General features: G+C 42.2%; 1 protein-coding gene across 2 annotated transcripts; it reads right to left on the bottom strand.

Annotated features, from left to right (window-relative positions):
* Positions 1–466: 466 nt before the first annotated feature.
* On the bottom strand, positions 467–1,021 carry LOC102853273 (ras-related protein Rap-1b-like). Of its 2 annotated transcripts, none has more exons than XM_006897941.1 (2): positions 840–1,021; positions 467–698 (listed from the first exon to the last, which is right to left on the bottom strand). In XM_006897941.1, the coding sequence occupies exons 1-2, from the start codon at positions 1,019–1,021 to the stop codon at positions 467–469; spliced, it is 414 nt and encodes a 137-aa protein (XP_006898003.1). The 2 variants fall into 2 exon arrangements, with proteins under 2 accessions (XP_006898003.1, XP_006898002.1); XM_006897940.1 differs by having other exon boundaries at positions 467–839; positions 966–1,021.
* Between the last annotated feature and the right edge of the window lie 676 nt (positions 1,022–1,697).

Raw genomic sequence — 1,697 nt, 5'->3', positions numbered from 1 at the left:
CAAAGAAGCAAAGTTATCTGGAGTAGTAAATATAGGTGCTCTTTGGACTTTCTTTTATTATGCTAAAATAGTGGTGCTTTTAGGATTTACATTATTGTATTCTCCAATACAAAGGATGGGGCGTGTTAAAGTATACAGTACACCATTTTCATACATGTACAACATTGGTGGATGAAGAATGTCTCTTTTTTTTTTTTTTTTGAAGAATGTCTCTTAAGCAGTAATACTGGATGTAGCCTCTGGTTTTACCAGATGCATACTCTAGGACTATTATAGAAGTAAAAATCTCTCTTGTGATACTGGAATGTGCAAACTGATGTAGTAGCTTTCATCCGCCTCTTAAAGGGTACCACCACAGGAAAGTCCATTTAAGATGTTGTAGGTTTAACAGAGTTGGAATGCTGGCACTGTTGAATTGGGCAACAGTTCTTCAGACCTGGCTCAGAGCTACAATGCATTCAGTATATTAAAGCAGGTGACATGATGACTTTTTGCGAGCCTTCCCAGGCACAGGAGTTTTTCGGTTAATTTGCCGCACTAGGTCATAAAAGATCTCATTAACATTTATTTTTGACTTTGCAGAAGATTCTAAGAATGCACAGTTGTTCCACTGTCGTGCTAGATTTTGACCTTGCTCCTTTCCTACAACTCTTTCATCTTCTAAGTCACACTTATTACCAACCAGAATCATTGGAACATCATCACTGTCCTTAACTCGAAGAATCTGTTCTCTCAAGTCTTGCAAATCATTAAAAGTGGACTGTGCCGTGATGGAATAAACTAATGCAAATCCTTGCCCATTTTTCATGTACAAATCCCTCATTGCTGTAAATTGTTCCGTTCCTGCAGTAACCAAGATTTCAAGCATACATTGTTGTGCATCTACTTCAGCTTGCTTTCTATAAGAATCTTCTATCGTAGGATCATATTTTTCAACAAAAATTCCTTGAACAAACTGTACGGTCAGTGCAGACTTTCCAACACCTACTGAGCCAAGAACGACTAACTTATTTTCATGCATGGTGCAAACTTCTTGTTAAAACCTCTTACGCTGTCACCGGGTCCCCGCAGCCAGCGTCTCCGCACGCCTCGCGCTCGCTGCCGTTCTCTGCTCCCGGCGCCACGGCGGTCCAGCCGCTGCCACCGCTCCGGCTGGTTACACGCCTGACTCTTATTTGCAACTTTTTTAAAAAAAATTTATTGTATTATTTTTTTACGTGTACCATCAAATCAGATCTGACTGGTACAGGAGGAGATTGCCCCCTCCTTCTCCAGCAGAGCATCTGGTGGATTTGAACCGTATACCTCTGGGATTGCAGTGCAGCATCTTGCCACTAGATCACCAGAGCTCCCTTATTGGCAACTTTTTGAGAAGGCGCCATACAGCCTTCCATACTGGTCGCACCATTTTACACTCCCACCAACAGTGAATAAGTGTTCCAGTTTCTCCACAACCTCACAAGCATTTGTTTGCTGTTTTGTTAAATTTTGCTATTCTTACTGGGTGAGATAATATCTCATAGCTGTTTTGAATAGGAAAGTTCCAACCCAACATCAACAATGATGACGTTATTTGCTCTGACAAACGAAACCGCTGGAGGAGGACTGCAGCAGGGCACAACCCTCTCTAATAAGGGACGAAAGGGCAGATCCCCAGGAACTGGCCTCGGGTGTCATTTACCTTCCCGGAGGTAGAA

This window comes from Elephantulus edwardii, unplaced genomic scaffold (genome assembly GCF_000299155.1).
Source record: "Elephantulus edwardii isolate Elephantulus edwardi_28Jun2011 unplaced genomic scaffold, EleEdw1.0 scaffold00217, whole genome shotgun sequence".
In the NCBI taxonomy this organism is placed as follows: Eukaryota; Metazoa; Chordata; class Mammalia; order Macroscelidea; family Macroscelididae; genus Elephantulus; species Elephantulus edwardii.
Note: the sequence above shows the minus strand (reverse complement) of the source record. Positions and strands in the feature narration are given on the sequence as shown.